Source organism: Marmota marmota, unplaced genomic scaffold (assembly GCF_001458135.2).
Source record: "Marmota marmota marmota unplaced genomic scaffold, marMar, whole genome shotgun sequence".
Classification (NCBI taxonomy): domain Eukaryota; kingdom Metazoa; phylum Chordata; class Mammalia; order Rodentia; family Sciuridae; genus Marmota; species Marmota marmota.
Genome location: NW_026000057.1, coordinates 25773865 through 25797408, shown reverse-complemented (window position 1 = coordinate 25797408; position 23544 = coordinate 25773865). Strand labels below are relative to the sequence as shown.

Below are 23544 nucleotides of genomic sequence, written 5' to 3'. Positions count from 1 at the left end.
CCCAGTAATTTGCTAAAGTGATTACTTCAGTGTATGGTAGAGCCAATAAACTGGTAACCATGGTAAGAATAGATTCAGTGGATTGGAGAGAATAGAAACTAGGTTGCAGAATATGAAACATTTTTATCAGTAATAAAATTTCTATACCTTAATTTGCCTCAAATGGATTTTAATGGAATTATATTCTATCCCCACATGACAAGTTTTTAATAAAAGGAAAAAATTCACAAACCTTAAAATATGTATTTTATAGCAGATAAAGAAGGGAACAAGAATAAATTGTCCTCAGTATTTTCACTCTTCCATAAAGCAAACTTTCACACAGAAATATTGCTAAAGCAGAAACTAAAAATATATCAGGGTCATAGCTGAAGTCTGTTCTTTTGGGGTTCAGTGACACAGGAGAGCTATTTACTTTAGCCAAGCAAATTGCCAGTCATCTCAAAAAATGAGTATCTTCTACAAGCTTCCTCATAATAAATATGGTGAGTGTGTTCACTCATAACTATGATCTTCCTTCTGGAAAATAAAATCTACTAAAACTCAGGTGTAAAGTTCTGGCACTCTAAACTACAGCTGAATTTATTAACTGATTTCAATGACTTCTGTGCTTTGCTTGTTGAGGTGCAAGGAGATTATGAGTTAGGGGCTAAAAGAGGGGTATGAAGTAAGTTAGCTGACATGAAAAAATACCACCCTAAATGAGGTTTACTTTGTGAAAGAAAAAGAAAAAAGATTCAATGAATTGGTGTTTTCTTTTTCTTTTTTGGCAGTGCAGAGATTGAATCCAGGTCCTCCAGCATAACAGGTACATGACCTACTATTGAGCTAATAGTCCTAGTCCCCCAAATAATTTTCCTATGAGCTTCCCACTAACCAAAGCAAAGACAGGAAGCCAAAATTGGATATTGCTGAATATCCAATTTGTTACTACATACTAAAGTCTGTGTCCCTCCAAAAATTGTATGTTGAAGTCCTAAATCCTTATGTGACAGTATTAGGAAGTGGGTGATTACATCATGTGGGCAGAGTCCTCATGAATGGGATTAGAGCTTTTTATTTTGGAGTACGTGGGACACAACTGAGGGTCTCAAGCATGCTCAGTAGCTGCTATACCACTGAGCTACATCCCCAGATTAGTCCTCTTAAAAAAGACACCTCAGAGAGCTCTTTGCCCCCTTACCCTTATGCACTCCTGGGAAGACAATGACAATTTATGAACCACAAAGTGGATCCTTAACCATCACTGAATCTACCAGAGTCTTGATCTTGGACTTCCCTGCCTCCAAACTGTGAAAGACAAAAGTTTAGTCTTTAAACCATTCAGCCTATGATATTTTTGTTATGACAGCCTGAACTAAGACATTTGTATTATGGGAAGAGTTTTCTCTTTTTTGATATATTCCATTTTCTCCTATCTTAACTCTTAACATATTTCTGAGGTATTACCTAAAGGAGTTACCATTATTAAGCATCCAGTCTTAATATTTTGTGAATTCTAGAGTTACCTATATTACTCCTTCATCTCCACAGAGACAATGTTCTATGCGTTAGAAAGATAAGGGCAGGTAAAGATTTTAAACTGTATGTATAATAATATAATATGAAGATTTTAATGTAGAATAGCAACTTAAAACTCATTTGGAACAACCCCTTTAGTAACTTCAGGGTACTTATTTATCACTAACCTTAGCTCCTTTCACTCTGTGATCACGTGATCATTCCTATCAGCATTTTCAGAGATTTCTACTTGCTAAAAATAGCTTATTTCACATGAGTCAAGAAATTTGTTATTTTGTAGTTTTAACATACTATTATAAAAAGAATTTATGTAACATTCAGGATAAAAAGGATAAATGATGCATAATTCTATTTAATAGTGTTGTATCAATTTGTTATTTGAAAATATAAGTGAATTTGTCTGCCTCACATTCAATAGCCCACCTACTATGAATCCATGAAGAAGCCATGTCTTGCAAGAAACAGAAATCTAAAGTCAGGATTCTATTCTTACTGCTGTTATTAACTGCTGAAATTTTGGGTCTCATCAGCTTAAATTCTTTGCACAACAGAGGGAAGGGACTAGGTGGTTTCTCCTTAACAAACCTTTGGATCTTACTAAGAATAATTGATAAAATAAAATTTACAAAAAAAAGAATCCATGTCTTTTGAGAAAGTCACCACAGTACCTCACCAGTGTCCTGCCAACATTAGAGTACAATACTTTCTAGATAAACTTTGTGGATCAGATGTTCTAAATGTTCCCATTCAATCATTCATGGCATTCATTCATTCATTCAACAACAAAAATGTGTCTGAATTCCCACATTATGCCAGGCATCCTCACACCTTCTAGGCCCACTTTAAATTCCTCCCCTCATAGAGTTTGCATTTTAGTGCTCACCTTCCTGTAACGAACCTTAAAGATGAATCCTGTCCTGCTTTCCATCTCTGTTTACCTGCCACAACCACATGTGCCAATCCTTTGGATTAACCATCATCTCCTAGACTCTTTCTTTACTACTCTGTGCATCTCCTAATCCAATCAATATCTCACCCCTCTAACCCTCTATTATTCTACTATACTTTTTCTTTTTCTTTTTTGGGGTACCAGGGATTGAACTCAGAGGCACTCAACCACTGAGCCACATCCCCAGCACCATGCCGCCATTTTGTATTTTATTTAGAAACAGGGTCTCACTGAGTTGCTTAGTGCCTTGCTGCTTCAGCCTCCCCAGCCTCTAGGATTATAGGCATCCACTGCACCCTGCCACTTTTTATTCTTCTTCACCTTCTCTGCAGTCTTTTCAACAGAGGTTGACTTTTCTTTCATATTCCATTTTCTTATGGAGATGGAACAAGTGTCCCCTTCATTATTTTTTTTAATACCATCAGCCACTTTCCATCCTCCAAAATCCTAAGTTCTTACAGGCTAATGCAATCTCTCTATAGTACCCACCAAAGACCCACCTCACTGTCTTGTCTCTGTCTCATGCAGTTTGCTTTAGCACCTGCCTTCCTCTTTACCTCATTCCTACAATCTTTCTTGATGACTTCAATGTCATCATGTTAAATCATCAAGTAACCTACCAAATTCTTTGATTTCTTCACTTTGATGATATTATTTCCCTGAAGGCTAAGTCTTAGGTCTGGACCATTTCAGCCATGTACTCTCTAATTCATAACCTTCACTTTTTCATAAACAAGTACAACACATCTGAAATCTAGATCTTAAATACCCTTCTTAGTCCTTTCCTCATTCACTTCTCTACCTCTTTATTTTATTAGCTTCTTTACTGAACTAAACTGACCCTTACCAAGTGAATCAATTCTTATCAAATTCAATAACATCAATTTTCTACTCTTCATCATCCCCCAATATTCCTACAATCCTGTCAGTTCTTCTAAAATTCAAATGTATTTAATGGTCTTAATCTTCATCAGTAACTCCATTGCTCAAGACACTGTCATTTTCTTGCCTTAAGTATAGGAATGCTCATTAATGGTCTCCTGCTTCCATTATTCCTCCCTTAAAAATAAATTTCCAAAGTATACACAGAAATCTTTTAGAAACATGTCAGATGCTACTCTGGTAATCATAATCCTGTTTTAGGCTTCTCATTTAATTGGGAGAAGATTCTAAATTCCTTAACACAACCTACAAGACAATAAAGGCTACTTCTTCACTCAATCTTTTATCACTCTCTCTCTCTCTTATATGTCATGCTCCATTCATAAAAGCCATCTTTAAGATCCTTAAGCACACCAAGCTGATGCCTATCTTATGTTCCTGACACTTGCTGCTCCCTCTGTCTGGAGAATTATCTGTCCCATAGCTGCATGACTGACTCCTTCAGATCATTGCAGCTTAAATATCTGCTTTTTCCGTAACTAGTGTTGAATTATCATCCCTTCATTACATTCATCACGTTGCCCTCTTTTTTTTTTTTTTATAAAATACACCAAATAAAACTTATTTTTTCATGCATGTCTTCTAGACCAAGTCCATGATAACACCTTGACTTTGCTGTAAAGTGGCACCTAGAACAGTGAGTGGAACAAAAAGTAAGCAACTGTTGGGTTTAATTATTACATACAATCTACACAGCCAGTCCTGGGTATCCTACACATACCAAAATCTGAGGATGCGCAAGTCTCATATAAAATGCAATACTATTTGCACAAAACTTATTCACACCTTCCCATGTATTTCAAGTCATCTCTAGATTCTTTATAATACCTAGTACAATATAAATGCTATGTAAATAGTTGTTATGCTATACTGTTTGTGGAATAATGAGAAAAGAAAAGTTTGTACATACACTATACAGATGACTTTTTACAAAAAGATCTTTGGTTGGCTGAATCTCTCAATGAGAAATCCACAGATATAGAAGGGCCAACCCAACTAAACATGAGCAAGGACCACTGATAAACTATGCGGTCTGAAACTAAGAAAAACTGTTTGGGGAAAGATGACTATGGGTTTAGGTTAAGGAACCAGCTCATAATGTCAGCTAATATCAATTATTCACCTAAATGCCTCTGCTAACCTTACCTTTTCTTCCCCACTTATTGCAGAATAACAAAATGTTTTGAGCCAAACTACACATAATTATACTAAATTTCATTTTTTCACTAAATTTGATCCATTTTCTTACACTCTCAAAATATTTTTGAAGGATGATTTGGTTATAGTGCACGTATTGTATATCTTCTTGCCTCATCCTGCAAAATTAGGCAGCAGATTATAGTGGTATGTATCCAAGTCACTAATTGACCTTTCAAATAATATTCTTTGGTTAAACTCCTTTGACTTATTAAGAATCTAAAAACTTTATAATCATTGACCTCATTTCATTATAAGTTGAATATAATCAGCTTCTTTAGAATGTAATTCTGGGTCTTGGCAATTCTGCCTTTTCTCAGTACTCACTAGCCGTGTTTTTAAGAATGCCTTCTAGATGTTTTTTTTCAAGTGACCACAAGTTCAAACTAGTTTATGGTTTAGAAATTAACCTGTTTCCCCTTTTGAAAAGCAGTACTATATTTGCCTCTTCACATTCATTTTATTTCCCATTCTCTAGGATTAAAGAAGAAAAAAAACCCCATAGTGTTACTTAGTGAATCTCATTTGTAATTATTCTAAGTATTCTGGACTACAAATCATTGAATAAAAGAACTATTTAGAATTACTTTCTATCAGTACATCAATTCCCTCAAGATGCAAATCAACCAAAAATGTTTCAGTATTTGCATCTTGAATTTGGGTTATTTTGATTGTGTCTTTCAAAAAAGACCATTAATGTTTCACCATCACCATTGATAACACCACTTCTGTTTTTTACTTTCTTTATTTCCTAAACTAATGTTGTCTTGGTTGTTTAATATTTCATACTTGAAGAATTTTTCTTTTGGTGGTGGATGGGCATTTTCTCAACATCATGTGGCGCTGCTCCAACATCCCTGCTTAAGGGCTTCACTTATTTTAACAAATATTTGATACCATTGATATACTCTAAGGATAAGTCTGAATCCACCAAGTTTGTTTAAAAGTGTTGGATCTCTGTATTAAAACCTCAAATTCACCCACTGTCTAACCAATGATGATATACAGCTTCCTAGAGCCACTCAAGTTGTTCAGAAATTCATGTTCAAAATTTTCTTATTTTGAATTATATAATTATTGATATAAAGAATGAGTGTGTAACACTAAATCAGAAATTCCACAGTATTATCCTAGTTCTAACATATCCTGTTCAAATAAGTGAATTCACACTTTTCAACAGTAATTAAGTATGTCAACGGAAGTACTATTCTCAGGAAAAACTGAAGTGTAATAAGTACTTATGTTCAATAGATGGCGATGTTTATATTGCAGTCACCAACCCATAAAAACTTGAATAAAATAGTACAATCCAGAAAATGAAGGCAGATCAAATACAGATGTGCCATATTTTGCAACTGAAAAAAATTACTTGATTGTATATTCATTTTTCTTTAACCTGTGATATTATTTCTAGGTTGACCAACATATTTTGTGGAAATGTCTATGATGGTATCAGCTAAGAGATTCTCAAGGGCTATATATTTTTTTTTTTTAATTAGGCTAGGGGCTGGGACTGTGTAACTCAGTGGTAAAGCGCTTGCCTTGCATGTGTAAGGCACTCAGTTTGATCCCAAGCACCACATAAAAATAAAGATATTGTGTGTCCATCTACATTTTTTTTTTTAATTAGGCTATGCTGTGGAAATATTAGTACCCTATCTTTTGGGAGCAAGTGTGATAGTTAATTCTCACCTCATAAAAATATTTGCAAATATAAGACCATGGAATGGTTCCCACTTTTCTTATATAGCATATGAAGAATAGTAATTTTGGGAAATAACTATCTATGCAACTGACATATGTCTTAGTAAGGATATTTAAAAGTGACTTAAGATGTTTGTGAAACACAACAATAATGAAGACAAAGAATCAGGCAGCAAATTGTGTTTCTTCATCTATCTCTAAGGAGAGATAAAGAGGGTCATAAATATCTATGAACAAACTGAAATTTTATAAAACTCATAAATCAGTACGCTTGGAAATATTTACGTAATTTCTCCTTTCTCAATTGCCAATGAATATACAAAGCTGATAGGTTTTGGTTTAAGAAGTAACTTAAGATTTATTCTTAGAGTGCCAAAATTCCATTCTGATGCCCATCAGCTAGAAACCATGTGGACATTATTTAGTGCTATTGGACAGCTTATAAGAGTGTATTTCTGCTAGGTGTTGTGGTACACACCTGCAATCCCAGCAGCTTGGGAGGCTGAGACAGGAGGATTGTGAGCCAGACTCAGAGAGTGAAGTGCTAAGCCACTCAGTGAGACCCTGTCTCTAAATAAAATACAAAATAAGGCTGGGAATGTGGCACAGTGGCCAAGTGCTCCTGAGTTAAATCCCCAGTATCCCCCTCCCAAAGAAGAGTATATTTCCCTTCCATAACTGTTTTGAATTTTTGCAATGTAACTAACTGGTGGCCTGAGTTTGAATTGATTTTCTACCAAAGAAAGAAGCAATCAGTCTTTCCTTAGTATTTTAATTCTTTGAAAACTGGGAAGTCAGATCATGTATTATTATTTTTAGTATAATACATGAAAAATTAGAATCTACTATTCCTTAGCAAAGGAGATAAAAGAAAGGCTGATAGAAGTATGTTCTGATCACAACAATTTTTTAGATGAAGTTTTGCTAAACTAAAATGCTACTCTATAATTTATATAGATCATTTAAATATTAAAAAATTAAACTGCATATTAGATTAATACTTCCATAGAGAAGAAACTGAAAAATGAGATCAAGAAAAAAATTATTTAATTAAAAATTATTGTACTATGTTTGATAAAATGATATTTTTTAAGTATACCCATGTTTTTGTTTTTTTAAGAGAGAGAGAGAGAGAGAGAGAGAGAAAGAGAATTTTTTTTAAATATTTATTTTTTAGTTTTCAGCAGACACAACATCTTTATTTGTATGTGGTGCTGAGGATCGAACCTAGGCTACATGCATGCCAGGCGAGCGCGCTACTGCTTGAGCCACATCCCCGACCCAGTATACCCATGTTTTTTAAGATAATTTTTTTAAAAGAGAGAGCTAGAGAGAGAGAGAGAATTTTTAATATTTACTTTTCAGTTTTCGGTGGACACAACATCTTTTATTTTATTTTACGTGGTGCGGAGGATAGAACCCAGTGTCCCACGCATGCCAGGCAAGTGTGTTACCACTTGAGCCACATCCCCACTCCCAAGATAATTATTTTTAAGTGAAATTTTCTACGGTCTCCCAAATGACTCTGTTCTGGTAGTAAACTTATTAATATCACTATTTCTATTATTAATATATTAATAATAAGATGGCTATTGCCTTATTTATTTATTTGTATTTGCAGTGCCAGGGATGCATACTAACAATGAGTTGCATCCCCCAACAGCTCTGTGGCTTCTTTTAAATGTTGTAGAATAGATTCTTGACTTTAAACATTTGCTTATTTAAGACAAAGTTATTTCTGTTGTTTTGTTTTCCAATTAGAGCATTAACTAAGCGTCTCATATTCCTTTTTCTACGATTAGTTATGTTCTCCTCCCAGGAGTCTCCATGTATTTATTTCATGCTAAAACACTCCAAAAATCCAAAGACGGAGGATTAAGAAATAAATGTTCATTTAATGAATAAAAAACTTTCCACAGCTTTTTAATAAATAGATAATTCCAGGGAGAAAGTGTTAACTTTTGGCAGTCAGGTTATCTAAAGCACTATAATTCTTATTTCAGCAACTTAGATATGGTATAACATTTCAACATAGATATTAATACCTTGACACTTTAATAAAAATTTGACATTATATTGAATCTGCAATTAAAATATTGTATACCATGCTGTGATTAATTTTTTCTTAAGAGTTCAATAAGTAGAGAACTGAAGAAATACGCAATTACATACTGTCAGAACTGTTAGTACCAAACATGGCAGGGAATACTAAAATGCTTGTATTTAAAGGACTTATATTCTAGCTGGAGACATAGGACATGGAGACAAATACCTATCTAAAGCAGAAAAGAAAGTGCCACAAGAAAGTTAACAACAATGCTTTCTATTGGGTCCAAGGCAGTGGTTCTACTTAAGAACAACTTTTTCTTAAATGTTAATCTGTCAAATCAGTTTAAGTATGTCATGGTCTGAATTGAGTCATCTCCCACCCACCCCCAATTAATTTAATCCTCAGTGTGAATAAATTTGGATATAGGTCCCTTGGGGTGGCAATTAAGGTTAAATGAGATCATAATGGTGGAACCCGAATTCGTGTGACCATGTCCTTAGAAGACAAAAAGAGAATTAATGTGTCTACATATCCTTACCTGCCACTTGTTTTATACTATGCTTTCCTGTGAACTCATCCAGAGGAAAGGCCATGTGAGCGCACAGTGAGAAAATGACCATGTCCAAACCGGGAAGAGAGGCTTCATTACAAACTAACCCTGCTGGTACCTTGATCTGGGACTACCAGCCTCCAGAGCTATTAGAATATTAATTTCTACTATTTAAACTACCCAATCTGTGACAGAGCCGCATTACACGGTGTATTTCTAATTTAAGAATACTCTGACAGAGATGAATCCTGCAATCCTAACACCTACCTTCAAGAGAAATCATTTCATTGTACATACAGACCTTTACTTACACAGTTATAGTTGCAGCCAGGAAGAAATACAATGCTTATCATTCGTTCCAATTTACATAATAGGAAGACTCTTGTCTTTGACAAACTCATACTCTAGTCAGAGAGTTAGGATACATCGTATCCATAATATAAATTAGAAAAAGAGGTGTCAAAAGAGAGTACAGTTAGTTCAGAAGTAAGATTATTTGTCCTTTGGTTGTGGAGAGAGTGTAGGTAGGTAAGCATGTGTGGTTAGAGTTGTGATGTGAGAATGATTTAAAAAAAAAAAAAGCAAAACAACAACAACAACAAAAAACACCTTGAGAGAGATGGCATTTTCACTCAGCCCATTATTCTCAGTAGTACAACACTGGAATTTGGTGCTGGATGATTTCTTGTTGATGAGGGCTATTTATTTAGCACTCTAGCAGCCCCCTCCTGACTTTGTGGTATCTACATATTACCAAAACTTCCAAAAGCTACTCAGCATCAGCATCTCCCCCAAGAGAGAACTGAGGAACACTTATAAAAATGTAAAATTGGAAAAAAGCAGATTGTGGGCTGGGTTTGTGGCTCTGTGGTAGAGCACTTGCCTAGAACATGCGAGGCCCTGGGTTTGATCCTCAGCACCACATAAAAATAAATTAATTAATTAAAAGTATTGTGTCCAACTACAACCAAAAAATAAATATTTTAAAAAACCCAGCAGATTGTTCATTATTAAGTGACTGATTAAAGAGGTAACAGGTATGATTCTAAAATGCTACATATAGAAAATTAAAATTTGCACATGCAAATTATAATATTTTCAACACTGCTTTCCTATTTTAAGTGTTCATTATATTTATTCAGTCTCATTTTCATTTTGAAGCTTTTTATTTCCTTGCTTCATTGATACAGCTCATTGAGTATATTTGATTTCTAAATACCTTTACTTACTTTTTACTCCTACGTGGGTAGTCTCTGAAGCTATCAACAAACACTCTACTTAAGACAAAAAAAAAAAAAAAAAAAAAGCAAAGGCATCTTCTTCCTGACTTCCAGGCATCTCAACAGATCTTTTACTTTATAGACTCCCTTAAATTATATGATCGTGATCTGGGCTAAAGGTTTAGGAGAAGGGATAAGAAGTGGCAAAGAGGGGCTGGGGTTATGGCTCAGTGTAGAGTGCTTGCCTCACACATGCAAGGCCTTGGGTTCAATCCTCAGCACCACATAAAGATAGATAAATGAAGGTATTGTGCCAACTGCAACTACCAAATAAATAAATAAATAAATGAAGAAGTTGCAAGGATACTGGAAATGATGAGATGAATAAAAAGGAATCTATGCAACTGAGGACCAAATTGGGATTCAAAGGATTATGATTCTCTTGCAGAAAAGGGTCTTCAAAGAGCAGACTTCATGGAGACTTAGCATGGAGGGTGTTCATTAAGAAGTGCCTCTAGGATTAGGATCTGTGAAGGGGGCCCGGTAGCAGAAATGGGCAGAAGTTGAGCTACCACTGAGAACTTAGGACAGCTTCAGCTGACCCTATAGCACCTCTGGAGCTAGAGGATTTCTCCCAAGTTGTTGCTAAATAGGGTGAAATGGCAAGGCTCTTCACCTTTCCTTCCTAGCACCTAAGATCAATGAGCTCACTGAACATGGACAGCTGAGGCGATGGTGAAGGGGCTACAGGAAGGCTGCCTGCGTTGTCCATTCAAGTTATGTTATCAGTGGGCACAGTGTCCAATGCAGATTTTAACTTCGTATTTTAAAGAAATGGAAACTCAGGAGCAGAAAGTAATCAGTCAGTCACAAATTTGAATTTAATACCCTCAATTATTTATCATTCCCTATTTCTCTCTATTTCTAACAACAACATCAAAAAGCCTATTTTGGAAGAATGATCAGGAACTATTACTTAGCTTAAGGAATTTCCTTCAAAAGGAGAAACAAAAGGAATCAGTCCAAATAATTCTTGCTAGGTTTTTATAGAGAGGACTAAAATGTCAAATTCATCACTAAATTATGAAGAGTATATGAAATATCAAAATTTCAGATGTCCAGGTTTCATTTTTGTGTGGCTTTATACATGCTTACAGGACACTGTTTCTGTACCCTACTAAGGTTACGAACATGTAGTACCTTTATGCCTTCTCTTTTTAGGTCTTCACTGGATCTCAATAAGACTATCAGAAATCAGAAATCAGGGTTGGCACTAACTAGGTGTGCACTTCATTCAGCAAACTGACAAACCTCCGTGACTCTTCATTTTTCTAATTCTACTTGAAAGTAGTGAGAAATGACAGGATAATTTCCCACTTGAAATGCTGTGATAGAAATGGAAATATGCTATTTGCCCATATTCTTAAGAACTATGGTTTTATGTCATGCTTCCCTCCTGAATGTTTCAGCTACACTGACTTTCTGATCTGAGTACTTGCCACAGTACTTTCCACACTGCTTCCTCAGCCTGGAACACCGTCCTCAAAAATCATCATTCAGCTGGCTTCTCTTCTCCAAAGAGTCATCTCCTCCAATCTCCACATAATCTAAAGTAATCCTGCCCTGCCTAAGACAAATTTCTTTCTTATTAGCCTATTTTATTACCTTGCTAACAAAATTGCCTCTGATCATCTTGTTTTTATATTTAACTGTTATTCACTACTGTATCTGTAGTACATAGACTAGTGTCTAGCATGTACGTATGTAGTAATTACTTGGAAGAATGAACACAGACAATAAATGAATATTTATGATTCATGATTTTAAATACACATCAGAATGACAATAACTAGGGGGAAAACCATATCATTTTGTATTTTTTGAATAATACTGAATAGTAGATGAAACTCCTATTTTGTATCCCAATATCATAACTTCTATTCAACAAGCTCTGAGATGTTTATATATGTGAGCCTTCCTAAATGGCATATAATGTACAAAATAAGTGTTTCTGTTTCTACAATTTTTTTTTTTGAGGTGACAGAAAAGACACATTCCGTCTTCTGACTGGTAAAACACTGTAAGGAAAAAAATGTTCAAAATTCTTAAAGAGTAACTTCCCAACTTTATATTTAAGAAAAGCTTAGGACTAAATCTGTATAAGAGAGACAAACAAAAATAAGTCATAAATTAGGCCATTAAACTTACAATAACATTTTTGTAATTTTTGGCTAGCTTTAAAGCTAGGAATATAAGATGTCCCAAAAGATCCATTGAGCTCAGGAATTTAACTTCTGACAGGGTCAAATGGAATGTCCTTTGTGATCCTGGCTGAAAATTTGTCCTTCTACTCAAATATGAATCATTTCATTAATCTAAGTCCGTTCTTGTGATGATACATTAAAAATTTTAATTATACATGGTATTAAATTCTTATTTTCAATAGCCCCTATTTTGAGTTACATAATTCTATGTATGCTCTCTTGTCTGTATTAGGAAAAAAAAATTTTTTATTTACCTAAAACTCTTTTTAGTAGTTCTTTCTATCAATTCTGTAGTTATTTTAGAAACTTGGTTCTTGGTAGAAAATCCCATGTTAACACTCTCACATTATTTATTTTTATGTGACTTTAATTCAAACTTTTTTCAAACATTATTTTTTGAGAAAAGAATTATTAGGTATAGAAAGGCCTAGTCTAAGAAAGTAGATTTTCTTACAGAGGCCAGAGACAGAGTAATAACTGGAAGTGATGTCAGGATCATAAAAGCCCAACTGGGCAAAACTGCTTGGTGTCTGAAGAAGAACTGATGCAATAAAGTAAGACATCTTATATCTGGATGTATAGTGGAAATGAGCAACAATAAATTCTAGAATTACTTTTTAAATACATTTACTAGGTGAAGTTTTCAATAGGAACCAATCACTAACTAAAGTTAATGTTAGTTTTTCTATGTTATTAGGCAATTATCCTACTAGGGTGACATTCAAGTGTAGATATCCTGGAAAAATAAAAATGAATCCTTGAATGCAGGCAAGAAGTTTCAGTAATCATTCACAAAGAATAATTTTATGTCATATCATAGTTTAAGTGATCATATATGTTATTCACGTATGATGTTATGTTAAATAATGTAACAGTTCAAGAGAAAACAAAAGTGGGCCTTTGCCATGTTTTACATTTAGTAATGTCACAAAATTAAAAACATTTTCCAAAAGAAATATCAAGGTAATTAGTGATTTTACCCCTGTGATATTGTAATATGTACTGAACAGCAAGGTTACTAGCCTCAAGGAAACAGAACAAGTACAAAGCTAAGTTAAAGGCAACTTTATTACAATAATTTTCCAAACTTCAAACGCATTTATTACTGCATTTAGATCTACTATATAATACATTATATTACAAGGCAGAAAGCATTTCTCATAGATTTTTAGCTTCCATGTACTGCCCAAAACATTGCTTCCTAAGGATAGCAGCAACACACAATAGTTTACAACACTAAATAAAATATTTCTCTGAAATCTCAGAATCGTTCATATTACAATGTGTTTTATTATTTTCCTCTGATTTAAAAGTGAAGCAAACTATCTTTATATGTTTTAATAGTTAATACCTAGAAATTTCCTGTACCATAAAAATACCCACCAGCTTAGATATATTTTCTTGGTAGAAAACAGGATTTTGAATCTAACCAACCCAAAAGAACACTGTATCTCCCCATTGCAAACAGGGGTAGAATCTTCTTTCCATGTTTAGAAGCCAAATCTTGGCTTCCTCTTCTTCATACAACCCCCCTGAAGAGTGCCTGTTTTAAAAGATTCCTAAATCTACAATGGACTCTTATCTAACAAAGTCCTCTCTGTTTAATCTTTCCTCCTCCTATTTGTGTACTTAGAATAATGTACAATCAACTTTGACTATTCCATAATAATGAACTTAAAAGTAATCTCAGGAAAAGCAATCACATTTTAAAGGAAGTATTTTCCAAATTAGACAAGGACATTATTCTTGTTCATATGCCTCTGCTTCAACTAACCAAACAAACCCAACTTATGAAAATAATTTTTTTCAAGGTTTGTACCATAGTAACAATAGAAACAGATGTAAATCCTCTGATTAGATCTAATGCCTTCATTTTTTTTCATTTGGTTTTACATTTGTGAGCTACCACCTAGCACAAAACATGTTCATCTTCTTATTTTCATGAAAACAGGAAATTGTTAGAAAAGTATAGAAAAGTTTCTATTTTTTTCATCAGGCAATTTTCATACAGATTTTGCTATCAAGTTGAAAAAGAAAAAGTGAATGAAAAGGTATGTGCTGACTGCTTGGGGGGGCAAGGCTCATAAATCACTGTACGTTAAGAGCACGTGCTGAAACTTCATGGTGCCAGTCACGTAATTTTGTGTATTTGGGACTAAAGACGTGAAGGGGTATCTTTTCCCTGTGGAAATAAGAGAAAAAAAAAAAAGAGTGATAGAAGAGTCATAAAAAAGAGAGAGGAAAAGATTCTACACTAATTCCATCATGCAGAAAACATGCCTTATAAAAGCTTAATTTCACATAGCTTTTTGTTAAATAGCAAAGATTTTAAAGGTAGAGCAGTTTTAGAAATACAGAAATTAATCTACAGAGCCCTCCTGGAAACATCAATTTTTATGCCCAAAATAAAGTGACTTCAAGACAACACATGAACTCATTCAGAGAGATATATTCTGTTAGCAAAGCATTCCCAATTGCACTGTTTAGCCCACCTCTTACTTCAGTACTAAAGAGAATATGCCTTAGCCAAGATCCAGACAATATATACTACTTTAAAAAGCTGTTAAGTTGTACATTTAGGTCACACTAAAGGCACCACAGTTAAATGCTTAGCTTCTATTTGCAAAGACAAAATGCCATATCATTCATTACACTTGAAAATTTGAAAAACCAAATTGAGACCATTCATGAAAGAAAAGCATTCAACTTACAAAAAGATAAAGAAACTTACTTTGCCTTCTTTGCATTATCAGCTTCAGATTCTTTCACTGAAATATGAAAATATGCAGTATTACTTTGTCTTTTTTAACTTCAAAATCTCTTAAGCAATTATCTGTGTCAATATCAAACACTCAAGTTTCACAGAGCCACTAAGAAAAATTCTATACCATGTTCTATTGGTTGTAACTATTCAATACTCCTTCTCTTCTCTATGTAACTCTCCCAGACTGACATCTCATTTGCAGTACCCATATTATGCATAACTAATTTAAAAGTACAGTGTCCTAGGGTTGTTTTCCAGTAACTGCCAAATTAGTCTAAGTACTATTCTCTGGGGCAAAGAATATCATCCATTAGGATCCCTAGAAGATCACTTACTATGTTCAGTCCCAGTGATCTGGGCAAGGATTCGGAAAGAGCGAGACTGAGTTGTTCCAGTCCTTGGGCGCCAGTCTTCAGTATCCTCAATCAGTCTCTTCTTGCTGGCATCACTATGAGTGGGTATGTGATAAAACTCTGTATTACGCTCCACAATGTGTTTTCTTGGTGGCCTAGGGAAAATATTTTTTTAAAAATTATTTAAATATTTAATCCTCAATATTCCTTTTATATAGCTTGCTTATGCAAGTACTGTCCCAGTCTCAATTTTTTTTTTAAAAAAAGTACCTTTCTAAAATAGGCTTAGCTTTTCTTTAATCAGTTAAAAACAATGTACTTAACAGGTTCATATAAACTAACATTATAAAAACATATTCAACAGAAACATTACCGTTTAGGTGGGGTTTTCCTTTAATTGACAGAAGAAGGCAGCAGAAGAAAGATTTCCAACATGAAGAAAAGGAAAGGAAAATAATAAGGAAAAAAGGAAACTAGAAAATGAAAAGTCTAAAGTAGTCAAAATCAAACAACTGAAAATTACTTCTATCATTCATCATATGCCACATAAGACAAAGGTATGAACTATGATTTAACCACAGTTTAATATCAATATGCTGTAGAATGTGTTGGGAGTTACCAAAATTAGATCACCTCTTCACTAAGCCTAGGAACCAAGACTGGTTTAGTACAGGCTAAATCAGTAATTTCAAACATAATTTTGAAAAGGGTCAGAATTGATTTTCTTCATTTATATATACAGATCTCTTTATCCTGAATAAAACTATTGGGCAGGATTAGTATACTGATGACAATTGCGCAATATTAGAAACCACTGAGATATTTATGAAAAGAAAAGGATTGAAAGTGTAGCTCTATCACTTTTCGGTGTATGATTTTAGTCAAATCAGTTTCACTGAGTATCAGTGTTTTCCACTGATAAAGCAAGAATATTACATTGTTCTGAGGATTCAAGGTAATAATTTATATCAAAGAGAGGTATAAACTATAGAGTTTGAGAACTCCAGCTTTGCTAAGAACATTCAGTTTTCTATTAGCATAGCATAAACACTAAAGAATTTACAATGTATATTATTTTAATACTTTAAGCTCTACTGAACATTATAAACACTCCTTGTTTCTCTTTCTTCAAAATAGGACAAATGCAAACAGTTGGAGTTATGAATTTAAAATTTAAAATTTCAGAAGAGGAAAAGTAAGTAGTCTGCTTAGCAGACTACTGGCCAAAGGTCTATGTAGAAAAAGTGCTCTCAATGTGGTCAGGTGTGGGTGGCAGGATCTGCCAGGTTTTACTCACTGCTGAAACATCACAGTGTGATCAGCATGTCAGGTGATTGCTATCATTTTATAACAGTAACACTATCAAAACTGCCCAAGTACACTGGAGTTTTTTCCCCACAAAGAACATGATAGAATTAAAGTCAGTAACATTGGCTTTAGAATCAGATCAAGTTGCAACACTAAATCCTTCACTCAGCGTGTTTCTTACAAGTTAGTTCACTTCTCTGAGTCTCTGTTTTCTATGTGAGACTTGTGAATTAAATCTTTAAAGGTTATTCTGAGGAATAAATAAGATTCAAAATGTACACAAAGTGCTCTCTACAGTTTCTAGCCCCCAATAATGATCATCATCACATGTTATTTTATGATGATCAGAAAAACAATCACAACATGTCTTCTAAGATGATGGATCATCGGCATATAAAAAGAACAGAATCAAAAACATTCATGCGCTAAATGGAAAGACATATTATAATTTATGGTAAGATTTCATAATCCCTGCAGTAAAATATTTAAAAGATCTTTACTAATACTCAACAAAATCTAGTCCTTTTTAAAATAGACAAAATTTTTAGAAACTAAGAAATAGAGATTATTCCATAAACACATTGTCTTGGGCACATATAAAATAGCTCTTATGTAAGTACTTGAAAAGTTTACATTCAGCTTCTAAATATTATAGTTTTAAACTGCTCTACAATTAGTGAATGTAGTTTACTCCCAAATATTGCCAATTTCAAGTATAAGACTTTTTTTTATCTTTTGAAAAAGGTTTTGTCTATAAAAATACAAAACAATGTTGTCATACTAAGAACTAAAATACTAAAATGCCATAATTGAAGTAGTATTTAGCTACAGCATACTTGCAAAAAGTAGAATTTATCTTAGATTTTGTTGTTAACCATGGCTAAAGTCTCATATTAGTGATATGAATTTTCTAAACATTTACTTAACATTTTCTGGTTCTGAGACTCTGACTCTGATGACTATGATTAAGGAAAACAATAATTTTAATGATTTTATTTTAAAATATTTTGAGATACAATATAAACTTAACTCTCAAGAGCAAGTAATTCATTTCAAAATATGGACTTTCAAAATTAGCAAGTTCATTCAATTTTTTTTTTAAAAAAATCCAAACTATATCTCTAACTTCAGTGTACACTGTCCAGAACATTTACCCATCCCCCTGAACATAGTTAGCTTATAAGTTTTTCCACTGCTAAAGGGTGGATGTTCCAAACACACCCAATGATTCATAAGAAGTTCTCTGGGGGGCTGGAGCTATAGCTCAGTTGTAGAGTGCCAGTCTCATATATGTGAGGCATTGGGTTCAATCCTCAGCACCACATAAAAATAAATAAACATATTGTGTCCACCTACAATTAAAAAAAAATTTTAAAAAAAGAAGTTCTCTGTCATGAAAACCATGATTCTTATGCTCCTTAACATTTTTGAGACTTCTTGTAATGAAATTTATATTAATAAGATTTGCTGGTGGTGTTAAGTTGAGAGCAAGATGAAAAGTTACAGACACACAATGATGAAATGAGCCATAAGTACTTACACAGTGCCAGGATTACTGAAGGAGGAATAATACACATAATAAAGACGTGATAAAGATGAGATTGATATTCCAAGGATGATGGAACACAAGCAGAGATGAAGAAAAAAGAATAGTAAGAGAAAAAATGAAATAGCAAAATTCAAAGCAATGAATTTAAGAGAAGATGTTATATAAATACCATGCATCAAAATAATCATGCAAATGTAGACAAAAATGAACAAATGTTAGTCAAAATTCCATCCTATTATTATTACTACGATAACAGTTCTATGTTTTTTATCCCCTAAACACTGAAAATCATTGCATGTACTAATGCTAGTTCAAGTCTTCATGTTACTAAATACCAAGAAAGATCCACTACAAAAAAATCCAGATTTTTATAAAATTCACTTTAATATGAGTTCAAATTCTTAATAGTATTCCTAACAAAAGGCAGAGAATAAAATAGTTTGATAAAACATGAAGAAATAGTTCTGCTTACAATCACTTTTAAAATCAACAAAGAGAAAAATGTTTCAGTCTCATATCAGAGAAGTATAATATTAACCACCAGTGTAATCTCTTTACATACATTATCCCTATCATACACTGCCAGAGAATGTTATACTGGAAAAATTTTTTTTTCTTAAATGTAAAATGTCTGATGAAGATGTAGAATAATGGGCTCTCTCTCTCTCAATTTTCATACTTTTCCCTGTTTCTCAGTCTCACCTCCCTCAATCATGAGCAAGTAAGTCCCGGTAACTTCAGAACTGGTGTGGGAACTCCACAGCTCTGTATTATCAGTGACATAATTACTTCCCAGAAAAGTATATCTGATTTGATATGCTAAAGGAAATGGGTTAATAATACCTGAATAGAGAGAAGGTCAAAACAATTCATTCACATAGCCTTTTAAGGGTAGAATTGTTAAAAACAAATATATTTACGTTCCATTATGGATAGAAAACAAAATATAAACTTTGTATTATTTATCAAAGAACACCTTGTAGTGTTCTTGGATCCTCCAATTACGTTTAGTCAGAATAAATAAAAATTCATAGTGAGAAAAACTGACTGTCAGCTTTAGTGTTTAAAAAGGTCTGTGTGGCTATAATTCCACTTTTAATTAAGTTGACAAACTCAACACACAGGGTTAGGTTCCACTCAATGAGGGTGGGACACAGGAGTAAGTTGATCTCAACAGTTTGCCTGTCTATATTCTTTGCCAGTCATAGTGTAAAGCATTCTCTTCTCTTTTTTGCTATTTTAAATAACAGGAAAATAGTTTTGCAAAATAATCTCTCTGAACTGATACCAATTTTAGGCATATATATATTTAAGTATTTTAAAGCTGAGGGAAAATGTTTTATCTCAACATGAAGTTGCAGGCAGATATTAGATACCGCATATTTCCAATTTTACTTTATAAGATATCTCATATTTCCAATTTTACTTTATAATATGGATTAAGAATTTCAATACATGCTCAGAATAATCATAACTTGATTAGTGCAAAATTATTTTAAGTTCTTATCTCATGTGATTTTTCCTTAGCTTTAAAGCTAGCTAACTACTAACCAGTTTTATGTCAATATTAAAACAGCACAAAAACAAGGTTTAAAGTTATACCATAGTGATTCCCAATGCCTATGTTAACTCTTAGTGACATTTATTAAACATGGCAATTATCTCTCAACTGATTTCAATAGTGTATTGGCTGTCTATCATTCACACATATAACTGCACATAGAAATATCAATATCTTCTAGAAACATTTACTCAATTAAAACTCCGAGAGAAAAAAAAAACACCAAAAAATTTCTTGGAGAACTTAATCTAGGAAACACTAACTTTTAATATTAATTCAGTTTTACATATGCTGCTTACTAGTGATACAAATGTTTATGCTTTTTCTTCTATCTTTATCTTCTAACAGTTTTGATTGATATAAATTACATTCCCCCAAGCACTGCCTCTTTTCAACCTTTCCACAGCAAACTCCACATATATTTAATGACATAACTTAAACACTACTATTTATTACTATAAAGCAATTCACCACAACATAGCAATGCAAACCAAACTTATTCAAAACACTATATGTGGTTATTTTAAATTATAGCTCTTTTGCAAAATTTAACTTAATTTTGCAAAAATATAATTTAATTTTGCAAAAATTGGGCATTCATGCTGTTTACTCATATATAAATCACCATATTTCCTCTCGAGTAATGTGGATACTAACTTTGTCACGTGTGTTTTCTGCAAAAATAAAAGCATTTAAAAATATTACTACTACATCATTATTTTTTGTATATTCCAAGGCCAGGTTCTTCAAAACACCATATAAAAATTGTTACAAGAAACTGCAGTCCAACCACATTGAAATTAATATAGGATACCAGAGAGACTTACCTTCAGAAAGCAGTGGCACATTATAATGCAAGGACAAATGAAAAGGGAAATTAGTTAATTACTTGACAAAAAACAGCTTTCCTTTTGCTCTGGAAAATAAAAAGTCCCATTCTGCTCTTCAGAGTAAGCAGAGTAGTAGAGAAAACAGAATGCCATGACCAATAATGTGTACATGTAGAAGAAAGATTTAAACTTTCTGAAGTGCCTTAATCATTATTACTTGTAAGAAGGAATAGGAGTGATTACCTAGTATTATTAAGAAATATTCTATAAATAGCAATATAATTTCTAGATTTCATAATATTAAGATGAATTATTAGCTAATTAATTCTTAGTAATGATGCTTAATTGAAACACTCTTTTTTGTGTCTAATGTTTATCAATCCCATACAAATTTGAGAGGCAAACTAGATAGCCACTTTAAATCACTTTCAAAAACTCAGTCTTCGTGATGCCTTAAAGAAAAAGATAACTCAGGCATTTAACTCTATATCCTTCTGAATTTTTAACTATTTGGTCATGGGTATGGACTATTTCTAAAATAAGAAATAATTAATAAAAAGCAACAACTCTCAATATTATAAGGATTTTATTCTGCCAACATAATAAATATCTGGGAAATAGAAGGGTAAAAACTTCGACACTTAAGTATAAAAAGTACTTGACAATATCCCCAAACATCTACTCTCCAAGATGAAAAATCAATGACTAATAAAGGATGTGATTTATTTTTTATTTCTCTAAACATAGTGAGAGAAGGAGCATTACAGATTTGTCTTTGAATTTCACAGATAACACACTTTTGTTTTCAGAATAATCAAGTTTTCCTTGTCCTAACATCTGGACAACATTTGAGATCAAGTTATTTTTAAACACATCCAGTTTGCAAAGGCAAAGCAGTAATTTGCTTGTTAATGATGCAAAACATGTAATAATCCCTTTTCTCCTAAATTTTGCACAGTGCTGAACGCCAGGCATGTGCTTAACGAACACCTGTTGAATGACTGAGAAGCTACCATAAGGCCCTGAAACTACATCACTTCCTTGTTTCAGCTCAAAAATAATGTTTTAAATCATTTCAAATTTAACCATCAGAGTTGTGTTAATTTATTAAGCACAAAACTTAAACTTGTTTTAAATCCAATCTAAAACCTCAATCTGCTTTTTACGTCTACAATTTTCTATTAAGAAGACTTTCTAATACATTTCAAGATGTGTTAGGAGAAAAGACTTTTGACTTTAGTGGGCTTTTTTTTCCTACTGAACCTGGAATTTAATAAACAATAAACTTCTGTTTCAGTTTCTTTGTGAGGCTAGCATTTAACAGGCAGCATCTTTCTTTTCAGGTTATCTACTCTGATTATTCCAAAATTTGTTATCTTAAAATAGACACACAGGAAAAAAAAATTTTACAACCAAACACACCTCAACCCCATGTACTGTTCCTCTTCTTCACAGGAAAGAAGAAATGACATTCTTTGAAAGACACTAGTTTTTCTCAACATACAGTTTACTGAAATGTAATTTTATAACTATGGGGTTCAAATGAGTTAGTAACTTAGACCATTTTTAAGTGTACACCCAAAAAGGAAAAATGAGGAGTGAATTTTCAAAATCTTCTGCTAAACATTTCATATTTAATGTCCATGGGTTTAAATTCATTTATTTTACAAAAATCTTTATAATACCTCTGATGCAACCTAAAAGGCCCCCTCTTATTTTTCATTACTGTTTGCTTTTAAAGAAGAAATCAAAACTTTTGAGCCACTCACAACCATAAAGCCATCTGTACAGCCCAGTAGCTGTTCCTGCAGAGCTCCTGCACTCTCAGCAGCAACCTGGAACCCTGCCATTTTCTCTTTCAAGTTCCCAAGTTACCATGGCAGCAGTGCTGCAGAAAGCATTGCTTCTTCATTATGTGAATTAACATTCTCGGAAGGGATTACATCTAACAGAAAGGATCTATCCACACAGTCATTTTAATTATATTTCCCTGGGAACTGACATGGGAGAAAACCATCATGTGTACAAATTATTTTCCTTTTAATGTACATTTTTGTCAAATAAATAAAAATCAAAATGATTTTGTGTAAATGGCTTTGCTTTAAGGTGCCTTCATTGAATCCCTAAATAAATGAAATGATATAAATTACGGTTGCTGAAATTACAACTATGGGGCTCAAATGAGTCAATAACTTTGACTTTTTCAAAGTGTATCCTCAAGGAAAAATTATAAGGAAATAACAAATTTTCAAAAACTTCTGCTAACATTATATATCTAGTTTCCACTAAATTTTTCATTCATTTTTTAAAAAATGTATAAAATGCTTTGGACACTATCTAAACATCCCTTGTTGTTCTGTCCCTACGATTTGCTTTTAAAGAGTACTGGTCCATGCATTACTTCATATAGACATGTGTCAAAAACTGATTTGTTTTCTATTTTCTACACTACTTCGTGGGAGATAGGGCTTCTTAAAAACTCCTCATTTCCCCTTCCTATAGGGTGACATACGTAAGCTGAGAACAATTATAATCACACTGTTTAAGCTTTTGGTGAGCAATAAAAGGATGGAAAATTTGAGGAAAAAAGATTCAAGATTTTCCTTGCATTATAAGTGCCAGCTGCGCAATGTTGTGCCAGGAGGTGGAAGAAGAGTCACACAGCATGTTACACAGTTCATAACACATTAAAATGTGGAATTAGGTTTTGATTAACCTATAATTGCTTGGCAGACAATGTTGTATATATGTAATATAAGGCCACATGTTAATGAAGCAAACA

The 23544-nt window shown here is 33.3% G+C and overlaps 1 protein-coding gene across 20 annotated transcripts in view; it reads right to left on the bottom strand.

The window, feature by feature from the left end:
• Nucleotides 1–23544, bottom strand: part of Pdlim5 (PDZ and LIM domain 5) — a 205717-nt gene that overhangs the window by 66409 nt on the left and 115764 nt on the right. For 7 of the 20 annotated variants that reach the window (XM_048813629.1, XM_048813636.1, XM_048813632.1 and 4 more), the window contains exons 5-8: nucleotides 18363–18377; nucleotides 15888–15905; nucleotides 15497–15669; nucleotides 15129–15165 (exon numbers count right to left, since the gene is read on the bottom strand). In XM_048813629.1, coding sequence (XP_048669586.1) covers nucleotides 15129–15165; nucleotides 15497–15669; nucleotides 15888–15905; nucleotides 18363–18377 — 243 coding nt within the window. Of the gene's footprint in view, nucleotides 1–13447; nucleotides 14580–15128; nucleotides 15166–15496; nucleotides 15670–15887; nucleotides 15906–18362; nucleotides 18378–20589; nucleotides 20607–23544 lie in introns of those variants that run through there. The other 13 variants (XM_048813631.1, XM_048813634.1, XM_015484565.2 and 10 more) reach the window with 7 other exon arrangements.